Source organism: Lampris incognitus, chromosome 14, assembly GCF_029633865.1.
Source record: "Lampris incognitus isolate fLamInc1 chromosome 14, fLamInc1.hap2, whole genome shotgun sequence".
Classification (NCBI taxonomy): Eukaryota; Metazoa; Chordata; class Actinopteri; order Lampriformes; family Lampridae; genus Lampris; species Lampris incognitus.
The window spans coordinates 12,110,407-12,130,198 of record NC_079224.1 but is presented as its reverse complement, the minus strand read 5'-3'; the positions used below and the strand labels follow the sequence as shown (position 1 = coordinate 12,130,198).

General features: G+C 45.3%; 1 protein-coding gene across 3 annotated transcripts in view; it reads right to left on the bottom strand.

Annotated features, from left to right (window-relative positions):
- Window positions 1–593: 593 nt before the first annotated feature.
- The window catches only part of ankrd12 (ankyrin repeat domain 12), a 55,671-nt gene continuing 36,472 nt past the window's right edge, over window positions 594–19,792 (bottom strand). For all 3 annotated transcript variants that reach the window (XM_056292655.1, XM_056292656.1, XM_056292657.1), the window contains 7 exons: window positions 18,388–18,530; window positions 16,326–16,473; window positions 9,809–14,334; window positions 9,347–9,445; window positions 7,680–7,823; window positions 7,204–7,299; window positions 594–1,936 (listed from right to left, as the gene is read on the bottom strand). In XM_056292655.1, coding sequence (XP_056148630.1) covers window positions 1,751–1,936; window positions 7,204–7,299; window positions 7,680–7,823; window positions 9,347–9,445; window positions 9,809–14,334; window positions 16,326–16,473; window positions 18,388–18,530 — 5,342 coding nt within the window. In that variant the 3' untranslated portion in view covers window positions 594–1,750. The remainder of the gene's footprint in view (window positions 1,937–7,203; window positions 7,300–7,679; window positions 7,824–9,346; window positions 9,446–9,808; window positions 14,335–16,325; window positions 16,474–18,387; window positions 18,531–19,792) is intronic.

Here is a 19,792-nt window from a genome sequence, read left to right as displayed (position 1 = left end):
GATGTGTCACGTGGTTTCGCGCGAGCGTCCGAACGGACCCGCGTGCCGCGGTAAAACCCTGCGTGTATTAACTTTGTCATTAGCGACATATTTTGGCTGTTGCGCTGCGGAGCTCTACGCCGGTGGTCTCTGTACAAACCTGGTTTAAGTGTGCTTCACCTCTCAGAGACCCCCCCCCCCGGGTTGAGCCAATCTGCCAATTCCTATGTGTCAAGGTATTTCCCTGTAACATTTATGAAGCATTGTTTTCTAAAGGCACTCGCCCAATTAGGGTGACTGATAGGGAACTGGGTAGCCTGGTTAGACCGATCAAAGCGTAATATGTCCTAGTCAAATATCAATCAAGATAGCACATTTGCATATGTCAAAAGATGAGCGTCAACCTGAATTAATCCTTAGGCGACACTTCCTATATTATTGTAAGCGTGCGATCGTTGGGTCGTCTCGCACTCGTGTTGTGTACACTGCCACCTGCTGGACACAAGCAGTTTTGCGTCTGATGAAAACTGGAGCAGCAGGATGAGAGTTCAGAAAAGCCCCACCTCGCGCTCAACGTGACACAAATAACACCAAAAGGGGAACAACGCTTGGATTTCACAACCAATAAAATTTATTCAATTATATATTACAACTATGTACAAGTCATGTAACAAGTAAATATTAAAATAGACATATTTTTTAGAACTATCGTTCAAAAGGCATGTTGAAAAAATAGGTTTTGTTGTGATCTCACACTAAAATTGTAAAAGTGTGGGTTTTATTATTCTTTTCCTCCTTGGAATCCACAACAAACTTTTTAATGTGCGCGAGACACAACTGGACGACACACACGAGGAGTGAGGTCGCAGAAAGGGACGTAACACAATGGCGCGAAAAAGCTGGAAAACGAGTAAACCTCACAATTTAGTCCACAGTACAGCTTTTCAGAAAGTACAAACAACATAACGCATGCACGGCATCGTAAAATGCTCAGGTTCGAGGGGCGGGCGAGAGGGGGGCAAAGAAGCAAACGATAAACCACCGGCTGTGTGTGGATCTCTAGGTGGAGGAAGGAAGGAAGGATCTAAAAATAAAAAACATGCTTAAGATTTAAGCCAACAACAACAACATCGAGGACAAAGAGGACACTAGATATAAAACAAAACAAAAAAAAGAAGGGAAAAAACCAACTTTGGTCCATTTAAACATAAGACAGAACAAAGTTTACAATCAAAATATCTATTACTTTTTTGTTGTTTTTACAAGTTTAAAACAATAATTACATGGGTATTTACAAATGCACAATCTGTATGTATAAAATAAGTTAAAAAATTAAGAGCACAATCTGTACATTCTTTATGAACAGTCACTTTGAAAACAAATAAAGAAGTGAAAACTTTCTGTTCTGTTCTGTAACTGTCTGGTCTTTGCTCTGGTCTTTGCTCTGACCAGACAGCAGCTTCCTGCGCTGCCCGGCCCAGCTAAGCCCCGCCTTTGGACTCCAGTCCATGGGCTAAATTTGTGGACTGGACCCTGGTCTACCCCACTAGGCCTGGGTTCTGTACAACGTACAGAAAATGCAGTGGAGTCCGTCCCTCTGCGGAGGGCGTGGGGGTGCTCTTTGTTTTGACCGATAAGCGCTCTGGAGTACGCCCGCGTTTTTAAGTGCTTCTCATGATTATTTATTTTTATCCTTTCGTCTGTCGGGTGGGCTGCCCTCCCATATCCACAGTGACCGCTGTGGCAAAACAACCATCTGTCCAGCAGCGGGTCATATAGGAGTGAGGTCGAAGTCGTCGTTGACCTCGACAAGTGGGATGTAGAACTCGGGGATCTCGAAGATGCTGGTCGACTTGTAAGTGGCCGGGTCCAGCTCCTGTAGTTTGAGCTGCCACTCCAGACGCTGAACCGCGTTCAGGGCGGCCGCCTCGTGCTGCTGCCTCATCAGGAGACAGGTCTGTGAAGGGGAAAAGGGAGGAAAAATCAAATATGAATAACGTCTTTCCTTAATTCAACCGGATCGTCCCCATCAAATCTGGGGCAGTAGTAAAACTGAACATTTAATAAGATTATTCCCCAACCAGAGGATCTGGGTTTGAACCTATATGCAGCCAGATTTGACCCCCGGCTGACTCCGAGGGCAAGACGAGAATTTCCCCCATTGGCAGAAAATCAGTGAAGTACAATAAATAAAACAGCAAGTGTCTTTAAAAAGGAACACCTGGCTAAGAAAGACGTATTAAAACAAGCACAGGTTGGAGACGAACTTACAGGAACCAACTAATTAAAAGCTGTGGTTACACTTGTCTTTTCAATGCAACCTTTGTCGTCTCGCCAGCACGCATTAACTTGTCAGGTCTATCCACTCCCAAGGTCGGATCTAGCTCACATTGTGATTCGACGAGCCAGACCACATGCTAAGCTGGCCTAACACACACGGAGATCGGATTTCAGTGAGGTGCAGACAGCATGTGGACACAATCCAGAAAATTTATATTACAAGTAAACATCATCTACCCGCAACATGCAAGTTCCTCTCCCAGGCATGTAGAGCAAAGGAAGAGAGGTCAAACTGGAGGAAAACCACAGCACACGTGTCTTCCAATCTCAGCCGCCATAAGAAAATAAACAAGGAAAAAAAAAAAAAAAGGGGGCAGCGGCTCTCTCTCGCATCAAGTGCCCTTTTCCTGGTTGTACCATGCCGGAACATTAAAGCCAATCACAGGCAGGCAGGCAGGCCACATTTAAGTGTCAAGTATGGACACAGCTGAGTTCAGATCTGGTGCATCTGATCACAGAAGTCACATTCAAAACACAGGTGTAACCGCGGCCGGAGTCACATTACAAAGGGCCTCTACACATTCTTCATCCCAATCATACACCGATGAGCCAAAACATTATGACCACCTGCCTGCCTAATATGCTGTTAGTCCTCCGTGTGCGGCCAAAACAGCACCAGCCTGCAGAGGCATGGACTCTACAAGACCTGAGAATGTCCTCTGGTATCTGACACCAAAACATTAGCAACAGATCCTTTAAGTCCTGCAAGTTACGAGGCGGCGCTGCCGTGGACAGGACTTATCAGCCCAGCACATCCCACAGATGCTCAATCAGACTGAGATCTGGAGAATTTGGAGGCCAGGGCAACACCTTGAACACTTCATCATGTTCCTCAAACCATTCCCAAACAGTGTGTACAGTGTGGCAGGGCGCATTATCCTGCTGAAAGAGGCCACTGCCATCAGGGAATACCATGGCCGTGAAGGAGTGTACATGGTCTGCGACGATGTTTAGGTAGATGGCACGTGCCAAATTGACATCCACATGAATGGCCGGATCCAGGGTTTCCCAGCAGAACATTGCCCAGAGCATCACACTCCCTCCACCAGCTTGTCGTCTTCCCACAGTGCATCCCGGTGCCACCACTTCTCCAGGGAAATGGTGCACACATACATGGACATCCACGTGATCTAAAAGAAAACAGGACTCACTGGACCAAGCAACCTTCTTCCACTGCTCCAAGGTCCGGTTCCAGTGCTTCCATACCCATTGTAGGTGCTTTCAACAGTGGGCAGGGGTCATTGTGGGCACTCTGACTGGTCTGCGGCTACGCAGCCCCAAACACGGCAGGGTGCGATGCACTGTGTTGTGACATTCCTCCTGTAACCATCATTAAAATTTTCTGTGACTTGTGCCACAGTAGACCTTCTGTCGGTTCGGACCAGACAGGATAGCCTTTGTTGCCCTCGTGCATCAATGAGCCTTGGGCGCCCAACACTCTGCTGCCAGTTTGTGGTTTGGCCCTCTTTGGACCGCTTTTGACAAGGGAACACCCCACAAGCCTTGCTTGTTTGAGAGATACTCTGACCCAGTCGTCTGGCCGTCGCAGTTTGGCCCTTGTCAAAGTCACTCCTGCCCACTTCTCCTGCATCCAGCACATTGACTACGAGAACTGATTGTTCGCTTACCATCTAATCTACCCGGACCTTGACATGTGCCCTTGTTTGGGGTTGATCAGCGTTATTCGGTTCACCTGTGAGTGGTCATAATGTTTTGGCTCATCGGTGTATGTAATGTAGACTTGGTACTTAAATCTAGTATTTGTAACCCCAGGAGGAAATTGTACCCCTAACCTCGACAGTATTAAATGCATCAAACCTAAACAACATCATTTTCCAGGCCTGTGTAGAGAAGCAAATTACAGCTAAGTGGACAACCTACAGTGTCAACAAGGCAGGTCCCATTAGTCCACTGATAGAGATAATGTAGAAAAGACTATTCTGGTGGAGGCCATTGTTCAAAGAGCCTAATGATACCTAAGTGCAAGCATCTGATAAGAGCAACCATATTATGATTGATTAAATAGATGTAAGTGAAGCAATTGCATTGCTGATTTATATATTTCCCCCATCTGAAAAATTTTTTTATGAGAAAAAAAACAAAAAAACAATTAATAGCTAAATCCTTGTCTTGCATTGCAGATTTCCAAATTAATTTCATATTAAATCCTACAGGTTTTATGTGGGCAAACCAAATGCCTTGTATGTGTAACCGTACTTGGCTAGTAAAATCTGACTAAATATATTTGGGGAGCAACTGTTCCTCAGCGAGGAATCACTAGGGCTGTCAATTGATTAAAAAAAAAAAAACCTTTAATCACACGACCGACCGATTAATTTCGATTATTAGTCTCGATTAATTATGATTAAAACATTTTCTGACCGATGTGTCACTGACTTGAAATGAGACATGAAATGACATGGTGTTGTCAACATGAACAAAGAAGATACACTGCAGAGGAGGTTTTCTTTTAATGTCTTTATTAAAAAAGCGCTCACAAAAATGATGAGTTGGACCTTTACTAACAGTCTTGCTCAGTGGCTTTGGAATAATCAAACTGAACCCAAACTCCATTCGGTCCGCTGAGTCCTTCTGCATCTTTAAGAAGAAGCTAAAGACCCATCTCTTTCTCCAACACCTCCACACCTGATGGTGCTAAAAACCAAAAAAATTCGCTTCTATGCGTCGTTGTTCACCATCTGTTGACGACTATGTCCTATTGGACTTAAACCTAGTCCCCCCCCCTCCCCTTTTTCTCCCCAATTGTATCTGCTCAATTACCCCACTCTTCTGAGCTGTCCCAGTCGCTGCTCCACCCCCTCTGCTGATCCAGGGAGGGCTGCAGACTACCACATGCCTCCTCCAACACATGTGGAGTTGCCACCCGCTTCTTTTTACCCGACAATGAGGAGTTTCATCAGGGGGACGTAGCACGTAGGAAGATCACGCTTATCCCCCCCAGTTCCCCCTCCTCTCCGAACAGGTGCCCCGACCGACCAGAGGAGGCGCTAGTGCAGCGACCAGGACACACCCACATCTGGCTTCCCACCTGCAGACACGGCCAATTGTCTCTGTAGGACGCCCGGCCAAGCTGAGGGATTCGAACCGGCGATCCCTGTGTTGGTAGACAACGGAATAGACCGCCATGGTACTCGGACACCCGAACCTAGTTTTTTTTTTACATTTACTTGTGTTGTCGCCTCCTGACTAGATCCTTGCTTGTGTTGTGTTAACTCTCAGATGTAGGTCGCTCTGGATAAAAGCGTCTGCTAAATCAAACTGTAAGTGAAACACACAAGATGTGTTTTGTTATATACACTATATGACCTGAGACTGAGGAGCTCCGACTACTGCGGACCTATAACCAGCATTTGACTATTGCATCACGCTCCTTTTGTCCAAACCGACAGGTCTTTCTCTTACACCTGCATCACTCTTCAGTAGCAGACTTATCTACGAACATAAAAATGCCCACACAGTTGGTTGTGAGAAATGCTATCCACATCACACATAAGCACTTCACAGAAGCTGCAATGGCGCTCACGCATCCCAGCAACTGGTAATCATTTCCCCATTCCCTTCTGTATCTTTGCCACCTCTTTTTTTTTTTTTGCCGGCGGACTACACTCGCAGGTCGCCTTTTTTAAAATCTCACGCCACTGTCAAGCGTATCATATCGCGCTCTCCGTTTGGGTGGTGGAACACGACAGACGGGCTGAGGGATAACAGAGCAGGAGGGTTTCTTTCCGTCTCACACAAATCACCCCATCTTATGTAATATCTGTAATAATATCTGTAAAAAAAACATGTAATATTTCTCTCCCATAGAGTTGCACTGAACTGATTCTCAAAAATACAGAAGAAAGTGCATCCCGTACCAGTTAAATACTGAACACGTCTTTTTGTTTCCAATTACAGGATAATTCTGTTTTCTTTTCTTTTTTATATATATATAATCCCCCCCAATTGTATCCAGCCAATTACCCCACTCTTCTGACCCGTCCCAGTCGCTGCTCCACCCCTTCTGCTGATCCGGGGAGGGCTGCAGACTACCACGTCTCCTCCGATACATGTGGAGTCGCCAGCCGCTTCTTTTCATCTGACAGTGAGGAGTTTCACCAGGGGGACGTAGCGCATGGGAGGATCACGCTATTCCCCCCAGTCCCCCTCCCCAAACAGGCGCCCCGACTGACCAGAAGAGGTGCTAGTGCAGCGACCAGGACACATACCCACATCCGGCTTCCCACCCGCAGACACGGCCAATTGTGTCTGTAGGGATGCCCGACCAAGCCGGGGATTCAAACTGCCGATCCCCATGTTGGTAGGCAACGGAATAGACCGCCCCGCTACCTATTCTGTATTTTACGGGATGGGTGGTACCTGTGATGGACGGGCGGCCTATCCAGGGTGCCTCCCCACCTGCTGCCCAATAACTGCTGGGATAGGCTCCAGCAGACCCTACTTAAGAAAAGCGGCTTGGATAACGGATGGATGGATGTGTGGTACCTTAAACTTGTACTTCACTGAAAGAAATTTCTATGGATATTTCTACCAAACATTCCATCAGCTTTTGGCTCATCTCTGAACAATCCTTTCAGAGACCGATTGGAGCTTGGCTGTTACTAACAGGGTCCATCCCCAAAGTGGCGCTTGAATGACGTGACGGTTCAGAGGTCGAGACATATATTAATTGAAATTTTTTTTAAAGCGTTAAGCTTAAAAAAATTAATCGTAAAAGTTAACGCGTTAAATTTGACAGCCCAATACTTACAGCAAACTAAATAACTTAAATCGGCGTCATGTACATCAACATATGAAATACTATTGTTTACAACACACACATGTATGCACACATACACACTCACAAAATACCAGTGATCCTACCTTCAGCTTATCAAACTTGTCATCAACGTCTTGTAACCAGGACATAAACTGCCTGGCATTAAATCTATCTCTCACTGAGGTTTTGCCATCATCACTCTGTAAATCAAACACACAAAAATAAAGTGTCACTTTTTCACATCGACATACAAGTTTTATAAAACAATTTACAGACAGAAACCGACGTGTAAGAGAACAATTACTTCTATGTGACTCCAGATATGCAAAGCATGGCCAGCTCCCTGCAGCACGTCTTCTGCTGCACTTGTACCAAGTGTAATTATGTGCTACTCAACCAAATCCCTGGCACCCAGCAATCCAAATTCCAGTAAATATTGAGCATTAAAATGAGATTTAGCCACACATGCTGGAAATGCCTCTTTTGAATAGATGTTACTTTCATTTTAGTGTGATTATTCATGTCTCCTCTAGTGCAGAAGGCATCCAGCAACTATCGATTCAGATTCGATGCTTCTTACCTGGACATCCTGAGGCATGTTGTATACTTCTGCATCCAACAGAACTGTACAGGCACTGAAAGGGAGCGTCTGGTTGGCTAGTGTTCTTGCTGCCCGATAATGGACTCGTAAGACTTCCTGCTCATTTGAAACAATCAGCTTTTCCTACAACGGGAAAAGAACAGGGTTTCAATCAGTGGAAAAGAGGAGTAAAAGTTTAGACCTAAGGAAATAACCGTAGGCATAAAAGAAATCCTGTCATTACCATAATGTTTTTAAGGAGGGATAACACTTAGCAGCTGCTTTTATCAAAATTAACTTACAAGAGTCAGCAATTTGCAGATAGATTCAAGGGTGAACACTTAATTGTGATAGCACAGCCAACAGTGCATTTCATGCTGAGTGCATTTAGTGTAAGTGCTTAGATCATCAAGGTAGAAGAATAAGGTTACAAAGTCAAAGGTCAAAGCCATCGCCACATATGAAAGATAAATGGCAAGTAGTAGGGAGGAGCACAATAGTAGACACTGGTGATGCTGCTGACTGAGAAAGTACGGGCATAGTGGTAGTCATTCGTAGTATTCAGTGATTCATATCAGCTGGAAAGTCCCACTAGTTGGGTTAAGAGTCTTGCTTAGAGACCATTTAAGAATTAAGGCAGGCCTGGGAAGGGAAAGTTTCAGGTTTTTCTTAAAGGGAGTAAGCAAGTTAGTATTCTGATGGAGGCCGGTAGTTCTTTCCACCATTTTAAAGCCAGTTAAGAGAAAAGTCTGGCGGTAGCTCTTGTTGCTTTTGAAGTAGGTACACAGTAACCTACCAAAGGTAGAACACAAAGGACGGCAGGAGTACATTAGTATGGGTTTTCAGGTAAGGTGGTGCAGTTCCTTGAACTGTCCGAATTACCCAGATAATAATTTAAGATCACAAGGAGTTCTGAAATATAGCTTCTTTTTTATTGGGGTGGGGGGGGGGCTTATCCTTTTTTTCCCTTATTGTATGTACCTGGCCAATTACCCCACTCTTCTGAGCCATCCTGGTCGCTGCTCCACCCCCTCTGCCGATCTGGGGAGGGCTGCAGACTACCACATGCCTCCTCTGATACATGTGGAGTCGCCAGCCGCTTCTTTTCACCTGACAGTGAGGAGTTTCGCCAGGGGGACGTAGCACGTGGGAGGATAATACTATTCCCCCCAGTTCCCTCTCCCCCCCTGAACAGGTGCCCCGACCAACCAAAGGAAATGCTAGTGCAGCGACCAGGACACATACCCACATCCGGCTTCCCACCCGCAGACACGGCCAATCGTATTTGTAGGGATGCCAATCAACCCGGAGTAACACTGGGATTCGAACTGGTGATCCCTGTGTTGACAGGCAACGGAATAGACCGCTACACTACCCGGACGCCCCCTGAAACATTGCTTTAAACTGCTTTATTCTTAAAATGAGACCACAGGTTTTATTTAGGCTGAAATTGATTTTAGTGAGAAAAATTGAGTATGGCCATGGTGTTAAAAGGTGATTAACTGAAGTACAGGGAAATATCCCCCCCCACCACCATTTAGCAAAATGTGCCATTGTACACCATCTTAAATGTGAAGCAATGAGGGTGCCAGTGAAAACCTTTCAACCACACCTTGGCCTAAATGTCAATGATTTGAAATATAAACCCAGCGAGTAAAACACTATACCCTTTCAATGCTGTGTTGCAGGCGTAATTTCATACGCACAACCTCTTGCTGTTTGAACATCTCCTTCAGCTGCTCTGGTAACGACGGAGGTGGAGTTATCTGTTCAAAAGCACAAAAAAAACAAAAAAAAAAACAAAGTAGGCAAAATCACTTCAACACCAGTCAACAGGGCTTCAGATTCAAGTGGCAAAAAGGGTTCTAAAAGATCTTTTTAATCCTGTTAGGTGCTAAAGGGGTAGTCTGTCACTTAAAACAGTCAGTGTCAGGAAGTTTGGAGAAATTTATCCATTTATAAGTAAATTTACTTTTTGTTGACTGACAACTTGCCCAACACCAAATTAATTTCCCTGATGTTTTGAAAACCACCCAAGTTTTACTCCAAGCAGGTTCAAACAAGTATGCAGAATTGTGCACAAAACTAAATTTACCCCCTCTATGAGTGGAGCAAAATGAAAAACTCACTGTTGGAATACAGAGCTTGCTGAGGGGATTTCCATCTAAGAGGTAGGATCCATTGAAAGTCACGTATTCATCATAATACTGCGGTGGCTGAGGAGTGACACTACATAACACTTTGCGCTTCTCCTCAATCTTCTTGCGGATGTGCAGGAACTCATAGTAAGGGTTGGCCCTCTCTGTCTGGTAGGGTTCTATCTCTTCTAGCTTTACAGAGTCCAAAATAGCGGCAAGGGACTGCTGGCCCTTCTCCCTCCCTTGTTGAATTGCAGGGCAGCCCTGGGAGGTTGACATCTTGGGCATCTTCCTCTTGCGTGGATGGGGAACGGGGACATCCATCTCGTCATCTGCAGAGCGGACCTTGGCTTTGGCCCCTGAAGAGTCAGAGTCTCCAGTGCATGGAGACGAGCCCCCTGATGAACAGCCACCCTGTTCAGACTGAGCTGCAGGCTGAACATTGCACTGACTCTGGTCTGCTGGAGCCAAAGATGACTCTACCCCGTCCTCGTCAGGGGCCATGTCCATTGGCTCAGAACTTGACTCTACTCTTGATTCAGGAGCACCTTCTGTTAGCAGGCTGCCTTCGGCTGCGGAACCCTCAGTTGCCACAGAGGTTTCCATGCTGCTGCTGTTGTCATCCGTGTGCTGTGGAACATCTATCATCTCATCTGCCTTGTGTTCAGGACTAACAACATGAAATGTGGAGGATGACACTGGGAAAACACAGTCCTTATTATCCACCTGAGGATCATGACATGAGCCTCCAACCATGTCCATGGAAGTTCTTGGTTTCTTGCAGTCTTGGTTATTTACATCTGTGTCCTCCTGGGTACACTTGGGCTCGGAGGTTGCTTTGCCAAAGCCTGGCATGGATTCCTCTGTGGTAGAACTGGGAATGTGTGTACTAGTGGATGGAACAGGACTGCCCATCCTCTCTGTTTTGAGGCCTTCTGAGACACCAAACTCAAGGCTCTCATGTCCTACTATTTCATCAAAGTCTGCAGCAGTCTCTGGAAGTTTTTCTTTTTGGTCAGAGTCTTGTTCTCTAACTGATTCTACTTGCTGTGAGCTCTCTGTAGTGGTGCAGGTAAGGGATTCCTTCAGCAGACTACTGCTTTGTAGGGGAGTCTTTAAGTTAGGGGCTGCTGACTGCTCGACAGACAGACAAGCTGACGCTACCACAATGGCATCAGATGTCAAATCCTTATCACTACATTCTGCCTCACTACTGGCATTCTCCACTGGACAAAGGACTTCCCTTACTACAGGAAGACTGGAGGAGGAAGGAGCTCTCTGATCTGACTGAGGAATACTAGCCTGAGAGAGGCTGGACAATGGAATTGTCAGTTCATTACTAGAAGCATCCCTTATAGGCGTTTGTGAACTGAAACTGCCAGGAGTGGTCTTCTCCATTTCTGTGATAGAATCAACCTCTGACTTGACACTTTGTTGCTGTATTGAGTACTGACTTCGAAGGATCTCGTCTGTATGTACCAAAGGTTCTGGTGGTCTTGTGTCCTCTGCTGGTTTAGCAGGCAAGCTGACTTTTGGCAGGTTTTCAACAGGTTTCCCATCGGCAGACATTGAGCTGGCATCCTCATCGAGAATAGCCCTGAGGTAAGGAGATTCATGTCTGCTAGACAGTGGCGTCCGGTTACTCTGTTGCACATCTGGAGGACTGTTGCACTCTTTATCATGAACAGATGGTGACCTGGTAGCCTGTAAGGCAAGGGAAGACTGAAGCAAAGGAGGCTGAGGGTCATAGACTTCTAGGTTGAGGTCAGAGTCATACTCAGCAGGCTTGGGATTTAGCATCGTGGCCTGACATGAATCCTCTGAGCTGGCAACGGAAACCATGGAGACAGATCTAGAAATCAGGCCTGTCCGCTCACTCTCTGGCCTGGGTGACCTGCTTAGGCTGTTCTCTATACCAGCTATGGCTTTTGCACCAATAGCTGGCAGGCACCTCCCATCCAGGGACATTGTTCTGGAGCTGGTAACATCCTTGAGGGATTTGTCTTTGCTGTGGGTGTCAGAGGCTTCTGAGCTTTTAGAACGCAATAGCTCTTTGCTCAGGCATGGCTGAGTCTTTGTTTTATCTTTACTCCTGGTCTTTCCAGGGTCTACCAAGGGTCGCTGTTTTAGTCTTTCCCGCTCTTTCTGTTTGATTTTCTCCAGGTGCTTCCGATGCCACTGCTCAATTTCCTGATCCTTCAGGCTGAGCATGCGCTCAAAGCTGGTCTGCATTAAGTCATCGTTCACCAGCCTTATCTCTTTGGGTCGAGCATCTCGAGCTGCTGGTGAGACTTTTGGTTTCATTCTGTCTGTCTCAATCTCATTGGGTTTGGTTTTACTGACCTTGCCTTGTTGGGAGCGGTCTTTGTGCCTGTCCTTATCTTTATCTCGGTACCTTTCAAAGTCCCTGTCGCGCTCTCTGCGGTCACGATCCTTCTCTGGCGTTTTGACATCTTCATCCTTTGATTTTGTCAACACAGACTTGCCAGTTTCAGATGCATAGCTCTTCTTTTCCTCCAAGAGTGATTTTAAGTTGGAGGACACAACGCAGTCTTTCATTTTATCTTTCTTTTTCTTGTCACAATCTTTTTCCTTATCTTTTGACCGGTCAGATTTAATATGTTCTCCGGTCTTCTCTTGAGATTTTCCTTTTTTGTCAGAGTTTGTTCTCTCTTTCTCTCTGTGCTCGCCCCCGCTGTGTTCCCTCTCCTGCCTCTCTCTATCGCTCCGTTTGTCCACCTTGTCTTTGTTTTTCCTGCCCTCTTCATGCTTTTTTGCTGCGGACAAGCATCGTAGTTTTTCACCGTCTCTGTGGTTTTTATCCCCAGGCGAGTGGGAAGAACTGGCTGCGGTGCGCTCTTTTTCCTTCCAGCGATCCAGTGAATTCTGTGGTTCTCCTTTGTCAGGGTGCTCAGTTTTGACCTTTTTTTCCTTGTCAGAATGTCTTTTATCCATCTTTTCTGCCTCCTTTTCCTTTCCAGGGGGCCTCTTGTCATTTCTCTCACGTGTGCCTTTTTCTGACGGCTCCAGCTGGTCTTGATCAGCAGCGATTGCACTTACAGGCTTGTCTTCGGGCTCTTCTTTCATGCTGGTGTTCTGCAGAGACTCCTCCGGAACCCGCCCCAAGCTGTGGCAGTCCACTCTCTCGTCACGCTCGCTTAGCTTTGGGTCCTTTCCTTTCTCCTCCTTTCGCTCTTTTTTGATGGCCTTGTCCTTTTCCCGTTCCTCTCTCTGCCTTTTCTCCTTGCCACAGGAGTGCTTCTCTTTCATGACTCTCTCTTCCTTGACCGGAGAGCTGTCTGAGGTCTTCTGAGGCGAGCCACCGTCCTCACCCTCTTTTTTCACTGGAAGAGGTTCATCGCCCTCGTCGCTTTTGAAAAAATTCTCTTTCCAGAACTCTCTGTCAAACTCCAAATTCCTGTGGCCATCTTTCCTGGCCTCCTTTTGCCTGTGGCGGCTCTTCTCTGCCTCATAATCCCTCCTGTGTTTGTCTTTCTCCTTGTGTTTTAGCTTATGCTTTTTGACCACTTTGCCCTCTATGTCAGTCTTGCGCAAAGCAGCCTCAGTGCTGTCAATGCTGTTTCCTACACTAACTTCCCTGTAGGGGCTAGAGCACCCGTCATCCCCATCTATGTTGGGGTCTTTTTGCTGATGCTTACTCTTTTCCTTGTGCTTGCACCCCTTTGTGCTGGAGCCTTCGGTGCAGTAGTCTGCTTCTGTGTAGTGGTTGTATTTGACACCATCCATAGGACAAGAGCCATCGTTGATGGACATACACATCTTAGCATTTTCTTGTTTCAGTGGCGTTGTCTGCTTGTCTGATATGCCATGGTTCACCTTGGGGGACTTGACAGACGACAAGTGGAAAAGGTGGACGGACGAGTCATCTTTGGGACTGAAAGACATTTTAAAGGAGTCTTCTTCCCGGGTTTTGTCAGCACACTCCGAAACTGTCGCCACTGAGAACACCAGAGCTTTGCTGTTCTCTTTGCCATCCTCTTGGTTTTCTTTATTTTTGTTTTGACTTTTGCACTTTCTCTTCACTTTGCCCTTGTCCTTTTGCTCTGCGTTCTCCTTTTTAGACCAGTTGTCCGATTTGAGGCCTTCCATACTCTGGGAGCAGGTGGGCGAATTCCTCTTCTCTGCAAGGTTTTCTATTTCATCGCCAGAAGTGTCTGAGGTGCAGAGCAAAACACGGGAAGTCTTTTGCTTTTTGGACTTAGAGGAGGTGGAGGAGGTGTCCCCCCTGCTGGCCTGCTTTCCTGCAACATGATTCCTATCTTTGTCCTCTTTCTCTCTCTGCCGTAGCTCCCTCCTGAGGATGTGCCTATCCTTCAGGGCTTTGCTCAGGTCCTCCTCCTCTTCCTCGTCCTTGAACTCATACTCATCCAGCCCCAATGTTGAGGATGATGCCTTTGTCATGGTTGCTTTGCCGTCCGAGTCCTTCTCAGCTTCAGAGTCCTCCATGTTATCATCATCCATGCTGGATGGATTGACAGACGGTGGGTCCTCAGACTCTGTAGAGGTTTGAGAAAAGACAAGTTAAGGATTTGTTAAATTAACCACATTCCTTTTCCAGAAAAATTTTCAAGGGCTCCATTGGGGCTGCACAATTAATCATAAATTATCAGACATCAGGATTTTATGTATCCACAGTTAATATTCATGTATTTGGTTATTCATATTCAAGTGTTCAAATCAATTATGCCCAAACAATCACATCCTTTGATTGTGCAACATGCACCTATGTGACCAAAACAGAAGTTGGCAGTAACAGGTGGGAAAGAAAAACAGAAGCCCAAAAGAGTATTTTTGGAAAGCGGACCTGATAAAATATGAGAAAAAATCAAATGGATAGGCCAAATGTTATATTAGGTTGCAAATGTGCAATAAGGTCATTTTTGCCTCTGGAACCAAGCTTGATGAACAACCGAGATGATATTTTGTAAGATGATTAGGACCATCCTTTTTTCCCATAATCATGCAGCCTCAGGCTCTACATAACCCATACACCAATATCTCCATATTCTATCAAGTCTCTCGCTATGGCTGAGAAGTTTGTCTTACTTTTCAATTGTTGAAATAATCTGTTTAAATTGTGTTATTTCCATTGGCTGTTCAATACGACCAAGGCGGTCATTATGAACGTTTTGGATTTTCAAAGTTTAATAACTTTATGAAGAAGAAGAAAAAAAAGATACAGACCTGCTGCTTCCTGAATTCTCCTAAAACTGCATATATTTGCATTCAAACGGGTTTTAGACCAATTGCACAAAAAAAGTTATGGTAAGATCTACTTGAAAATGACCATGAGCGGTCAACATGACCGTCTCGTAATTTGTACATGATCGTGCGCGTCATGTCAGTATTTATGACGTGTGTTGGTCACATCATTTCCTTCGTGAAGTTCATTGCTCTGTCCTAGAAAAAAAAAACTAGCGTCCTCCAGTGCAGAGAAATAGTCTTAACTTGATTATTGCCAACATGTCTGGTTACAGACACTGTTTCAGACGCACCATGACTACCACCGAGGCATTGCAGTATTTACAGGCGTTGGACAGCACCCATTTTAAATTGTTTGAAAAACAGTATTAAAGTAGTTAAAATGTTAATTTTTGATGTCAGTTAGTTTCTTAACAGACATACTAACATATGTAATGCATTAATATCTCCATTGGATATTTATCTTGACACAGTATAGAGTTTAAAAACCCTGGTGGTCAAAATGACCGTCCATGGTCGTTCTAGTAGTTTTTAACTTTCGGTCCTTGTTTGGGACTGTTTAAATGGTTATCTTCAGTTCTTTTTTTACATTTTTACATTACATTGTTAGATTGGCAATATGTGTTTTCCGTTTGGTTTTTAAAGGTAATATTTTCACTTTTTCAATTTTGCTATTCAAGTTCGACCATGTCTCTCTGAAGTTTAAATTGTTTAGAAATAGTATTATAGTTGTTAAAATGTTAATTTTGGCGTCAGTCGTTCCCTAACAGACATACTAACATATGCAATGCATCAATATCTCAATCGGGTATTTAGCTTGACAAAATATAGAGTTTAAAAACCGGTGGACATTTTGACCGCCCATGGTCATTTTCGGTAGGAGTGAAATCCCGGTCGTTCTAGTGTTAAACACTGTCAAAATAAAAATACAACGAAATATCATCAATAGCACTGTCCTGACGTCCTTTCAAAAAAATAAAAATTATACACTTCCAAGAAGTGATTAATTAAAGGAAAGCCAATAAAAATGAATTATGTTATTCCAAAATGAATTACAATATTATAGTGAACCATTTGGCGGGAAAAAAACTGTTAAGGAAACTTAACCCGTGTAATTTTTAAATAGTTAAGAGACTGATTCCCACCGGGGCCTCTTACGCTCAAATTGTATTTATTCACGTTACTGTAAAGGTGGATTAGATAAAAGCAACCACTTAATGGCTTATATGTTAAAATGCCATTATCAGCAACAGGGGAGCCAAACACAAGTAGCTTTTCTGCATACCTGATAAGCTGTCCTCTTGATCTGACAGGGGCCCCTCTCCCTTCAACAGCTGCTCCAACTCTTGGGAGTCTGCCACGTCCACTGGCCGCTCCCCACGCTTGTTGGCCTGGAACGCATTACCGCCGTGTCGTAGGAGCAGCTTCACGATCTGCATAAAAACAAAAACGGGGGAAGTGGCGTATTCATTATCCTGTGACGGAATAAAACAAGACAAAGGTGACGAACCGGTGGAGCTTCAGTTTAAACTAAAATTAAACAGGATGTACCGAACAGCACCACCAAACAAATTACTGAGAGCGAAATGTGACCTGCGTGTTTTGAAAATTCTTCTCCAGTATAATCTTGACTGCTTTGCCAAGCTGGAGTATACTACATTTAAGCAACATAATTTTCTGCATATACTGACAAAACACAGAGAAAGGCTAGGGGAAACCAAAATCCGGACGGATTAAGTATTAACATGCACGTTCCAGTAGACAAAACTTGTTGCACAAACAATCGTGACCACAGTATAGAGGAAATGTTTGAAATTACTGGGGTTTGTCAAAGACTGGGTTTTGTTATCCTTTTCAGAATGCCGTATTTGTTTCAGACATGGCTTTCTTTTGCTGAAGTTCAAAATTATGTCTGGGTGATATGGGGCCAGAACACGATATAGTTAATCACAATTATTACACTGTATTAAATGACAGTTGTTTTATATTTCCCCAGTTATAATATACACTGATGAGCAAAAATATGATGACTCGCAGGTGAACCGAATAACGTTGGTCATCTCCAAACAAGGGCACATGTCAAGGTCTGGGTCGATTAGATGGGAAGTGAACAATCAGTTCTTGTAGCCAACGTGCTGGATGCAGTAGAAATGGGCAGGAGTAAAGACCTGAGCGACTTTGACAAGGGCCAAACTATCATGGCCAGACGACCGGGTCAGAGCATCTCTGAAACGGCAAGGCTTGTGGGGTACTCCCAGTCAGTAGTGGTGAGTACCTACCAACAGTGGTCTGAGGAGGGACAAACCACAAACTGGTGACAGGGTGTTGGGCACCCAAGGCTCATCGATGCGCGAGGGCAACGAAGGCTATCCTGTTTGGTCTGAACTGACAGAAGGTTTATACTGTGGCACAAGTCACAGATAATTTTAATGATGGTTAAAGGAGGAATGTGTCACAACACACAGGGCATCGCTCTCTGCTTTGTATGGAGCTGCGTAGCCACAGACTGATCAGAGTGCCCATAATGACCCCTCTCCATCGTCGAAAGCACGTACAATGGGCATGCGAGTGTCGGAACTGGACCATGGAGCAGTGGAAGAAGGTCGCCTGGTTGGATGAGTCCCATTTTCTGTTAGAACATGAGGATGGCCATCTACGTGTGTGCCATTTACCTGGGTAAGTGATGGCACTAAGATGCACTGTGGGAAGATGACAAGTCGGTAGAGGGAGTGTGATGTACTGGGCAATGTTCTGCTGGGATACCCTGGATCCGGCCATTCATGTGGACGTCAATGTGACACGTGCCACCTACCTAAACATCGTCGCAGACCATGTACACCCTTCACGGCCATAGTATTCCCTAATGGCAGTGGCCTCTTTCAGCAGGATAATGCGCCCTTGCCACACTGTACATATTGTTCGGGAATGGTTTGAGGAACATGATGAAGTGTTCGAGGCGTTGCCGTGGCCTTCAAATTCTCCAGATCTCAATCTGATTGAGCATCTGTGGGATGTGCTGGGCCGACAAGTCCAATCCATGGTGGCTCCACCTCACAACTTCTGGGACTTGAAGGATCTGCTACTAATGTTTTGGTCTCAGATAGCACAGGACACCTTCAGGGGTCTTGTAGAGTCAATGCCTTGGTGGGTCGGTGCTGTTTTGGCGGTACATGGAGGACCAACAGCATATTAGGCAGGTGGTCATAATGTTTTGGCCCATCAGTGTACATATCAGGCCTAAATCACCCCCCCCCCCAAAATAAGTACACTTTTTTTAAGGTCTAAAAAAGAATTCTGTAATAGTGGCGTGTCTTGCAGCAGCACATGGCCTCAGGTTAAGCTCTTACATCTTTATGTCCGCTGCTGGACGCATCGTGGAGCGGCGTGTCATCATCTAGACCCTGCGTGTTGACCTCCGCACCTGCTGCTATTAGTACCTTAGCCACATCATAGTAACCAAGGTTGCAGGCTTCATGAAGAGGAGTCCAGCCTGGAGGAAAAACAAATGGCAAGTTTGTCTTATCACTAGCCACTGTGTGGGGGGCCACATGTATGCAGGGTAGCTATGTCTTTATGCATGCTCAATAATCCAGGTAAGAAAATCAAAGAAAGTTAAATCAGCTCATCTGGTCGCAACGTTTATTTATCTATTTGTCTATTTTTGATTTTCCCCCATTTTTCTCCCCAACTGTACTTAGCCAATTACCCCACTCTTCCGAGCCATCCCGGGCGCTGCTACACCCCCTCTGTCATCTGGGGAGGGCTGCAGACTACCACATGCCTCCTCTGATACATGTGGAGCCGCTTCTTTTCACCTGACAATGAGGAGTTTCACCAGGGGGGCATAGAGCGTGGGAGGATCATGCTATTCCCCCCAGTTCCCTCTCAAACAGGCGCCCCCGACAGACCAGAGGAGGCGCTAGTGCAGCGACCAGGACACATAGCCACATCCGGCTTCCCACCTGCAGAGATGGCCAATTGTGTCTGTAGGGACATCCAACCAAGCCGAAGGTAACATGGGGACTCGAACCAGTGATCCCTGTGTTGGTAGGCAACAGAATAGACCGCCACGCCACCCGGACACCCCAGACACGTTTATTGACAGAAATGTTTCATCACTCATTTAAGTGACCTCTTCAGTCCAAACTGACTGCAGGTATCCCCACCCTTATAAACAATACAGTGGCATAACAACCGAAACCAACGATCAGTTTCATATACAAATAGGTGTGACCATCAACTAGAGTTTCAACAGCCATGAGTGCTATTCAGAAGATTTGGGAATGTTTGCATCACAGCATTGTAAGATGGCGACAGATGTACTCTTAGACCCCACCTTCAAGTCAGGGATGGTCATTCCCTCTTCAAATAGATGGCCCCTTTGACTCCCCGTTCAAACCAGTATTCCTCCCTATCAAGGATGTGCACATCCTCATCCTTTTGTTATCGTTCCTATTGTTTATAAGGGTGGGGATACCTGCAGTCAGTTTAGACTGAAGAGGTCACTTAGAGGAGTGATGAAACATTTCACTCAATAAATGTTGTGCCCAGATGAACTGATTCAACTTTCTTTGACCAACATCAGCTAATTTCACTGATGAGAGTCCGTTCATCCAGAGAGGTTTGGACTAATTGATGAAGTCTGATGGTGCCATTTATAGTTAGAAGGGAAACCTGTATACATACACATGGCCTCTAATGACAAGAGGCACCACTACCCTGTAATGCTTAAAAATTTTGATGGCAGGTACA